The sequence below is a fragment of the Salvelinus sp. IW2-2015 genome, linkage group LG32 (genome assembly GCF_002910315.2).
Source record: "Salvelinus sp. IW2-2015 linkage group LG32, ASM291031v2, whole genome shotgun sequence".
NCBI lineage: Eukaryota > Metazoa > Chordata > Actinopteri > Salmoniformes > Salmonidae > Salvelinus > Salvelinus sp. IW2-2015.
In genome coordinates, this window is record NC_036871.1 from 38,277,491 (window position 1) to 38,278,713 (window position 1,223).

At 44.4% G+C, this 1,223-nt stretch overlaps 1 protein-coding gene across 1 annotated transcript in view; it reads right to left on the reverse strand.

Moving 5' to 3' along the window:
* Positions 1-131: 131 nt before the first annotated feature.
* Positions 132-1,223, reverse strand: part of LOC139023440 (insulin receptor-like) — a gene marked incomplete at its 5' end in the record, with an annotated part of 6,447 nt that continues 5,355 nt past the window's right edge. The window contains 2 exons of the mRNA XM_070436595.1: positions 132-302; positions 402-541. Of these exons, the coding sequence (XP_070292696.1) occupies positions 154-302; positions 402-541 (289 nt within the window). The remainder of the gene's footprint in view (positions 303-401; positions 542-1,223) is intronic.

Here is a 1,223-nt window from a genome sequence, read left to right on the forward strand (position 1 = left end):
GGTGGCGGGGGAAGAAGAGGAGGTGAAGGAAGAGGGGGAGGTGGCGGGGGAAGAAGAGGAGGTGGAGGAAGAAGAGGAGGTGGTGAGGAGGAAGAGGAGCAGAATAAGGAAGAGGAGGTGAACAGTAGGGTCAGGAAGAGAAGGAAAGTAAACTTACCCGTCCATCAGTGTGTCCCCTCTGATGACCCGTAGGTTGCGGAGGAAAGAGAGCGAGACAAGAGCGTAGGAGCGCCGGACCTTCAGGAAGCCTGTAATCTCCTCCAGCTGTCCAAGGTTAGCCTCCAGCTCTGCTGCTATGTTATCTACACACACATACTCATCATTAACTCAGAAGTTACTTTGGAAGCGCGCACACACACCCCCACACAGCAGTAAATTGGACATGAGCCCCTAATACCCACTTCCTCCTCTAAGGTTGATATCCATGCTGCCGTTGAGAACGGTGCATCCTCTCAGAGCCTGGGCTGCTGTCACAGAGTCCACCATCTTAAGGCCCATACACACCTTAGGACATAGCCCAGCACACGGAGTACAGACCAACCTGCAGGATGAGAGGGGAGAGCACACACATCAGATAACACACCCTCATAGGATCTAGGGCATGGATCACCAATTGGCGGCCTGCGGGTGATTTTATTTGGCCCCCCAACTTTTCTGAGCAAAAAAATAACAAAAAAACATATTGGTGGACATAAAGACTGTAAAAAGGAGATGGTTTGGGATGAGTCGGACCGCAGAGTGAAGGAAAAGCAGCCAAAAAGTGCTCAGCATATGTGGGAACTCTGCCAAGAGTGTGCAAAGCTGTCATCAAGGTAAAGGGTGGCTATTTGAAGAATCTCAAATATAAAATATATTTTGATTTGTTTAACACTTTTTGGGTTACTACATGATTCCATATGTGTTATTTCATAGTTTTGATGTCTTCACTATTATTCTACAATATATAAAATAGTACAAATAAAGAAAAACCCTTGAATGGGTTTAGGTGTTTTAGATGTTCTAAAACTTTCGACCAGTAGTGTGTGTTTTAGTCAAATAATATCTGTTTTGGCTTCTTGTGGTCAATTTGCAGTCTACAAATGATTTGTAATTACGCTGAATTCAGAAAGTATTCAGACCCCTTSACTTTTTCCACATTTTGTTACGTTACAGCCTTATTCTAAATTGGATTAAATAGTTTTTCCCCCTCATCAATCTACACACAATACCCCATAATGACAAAG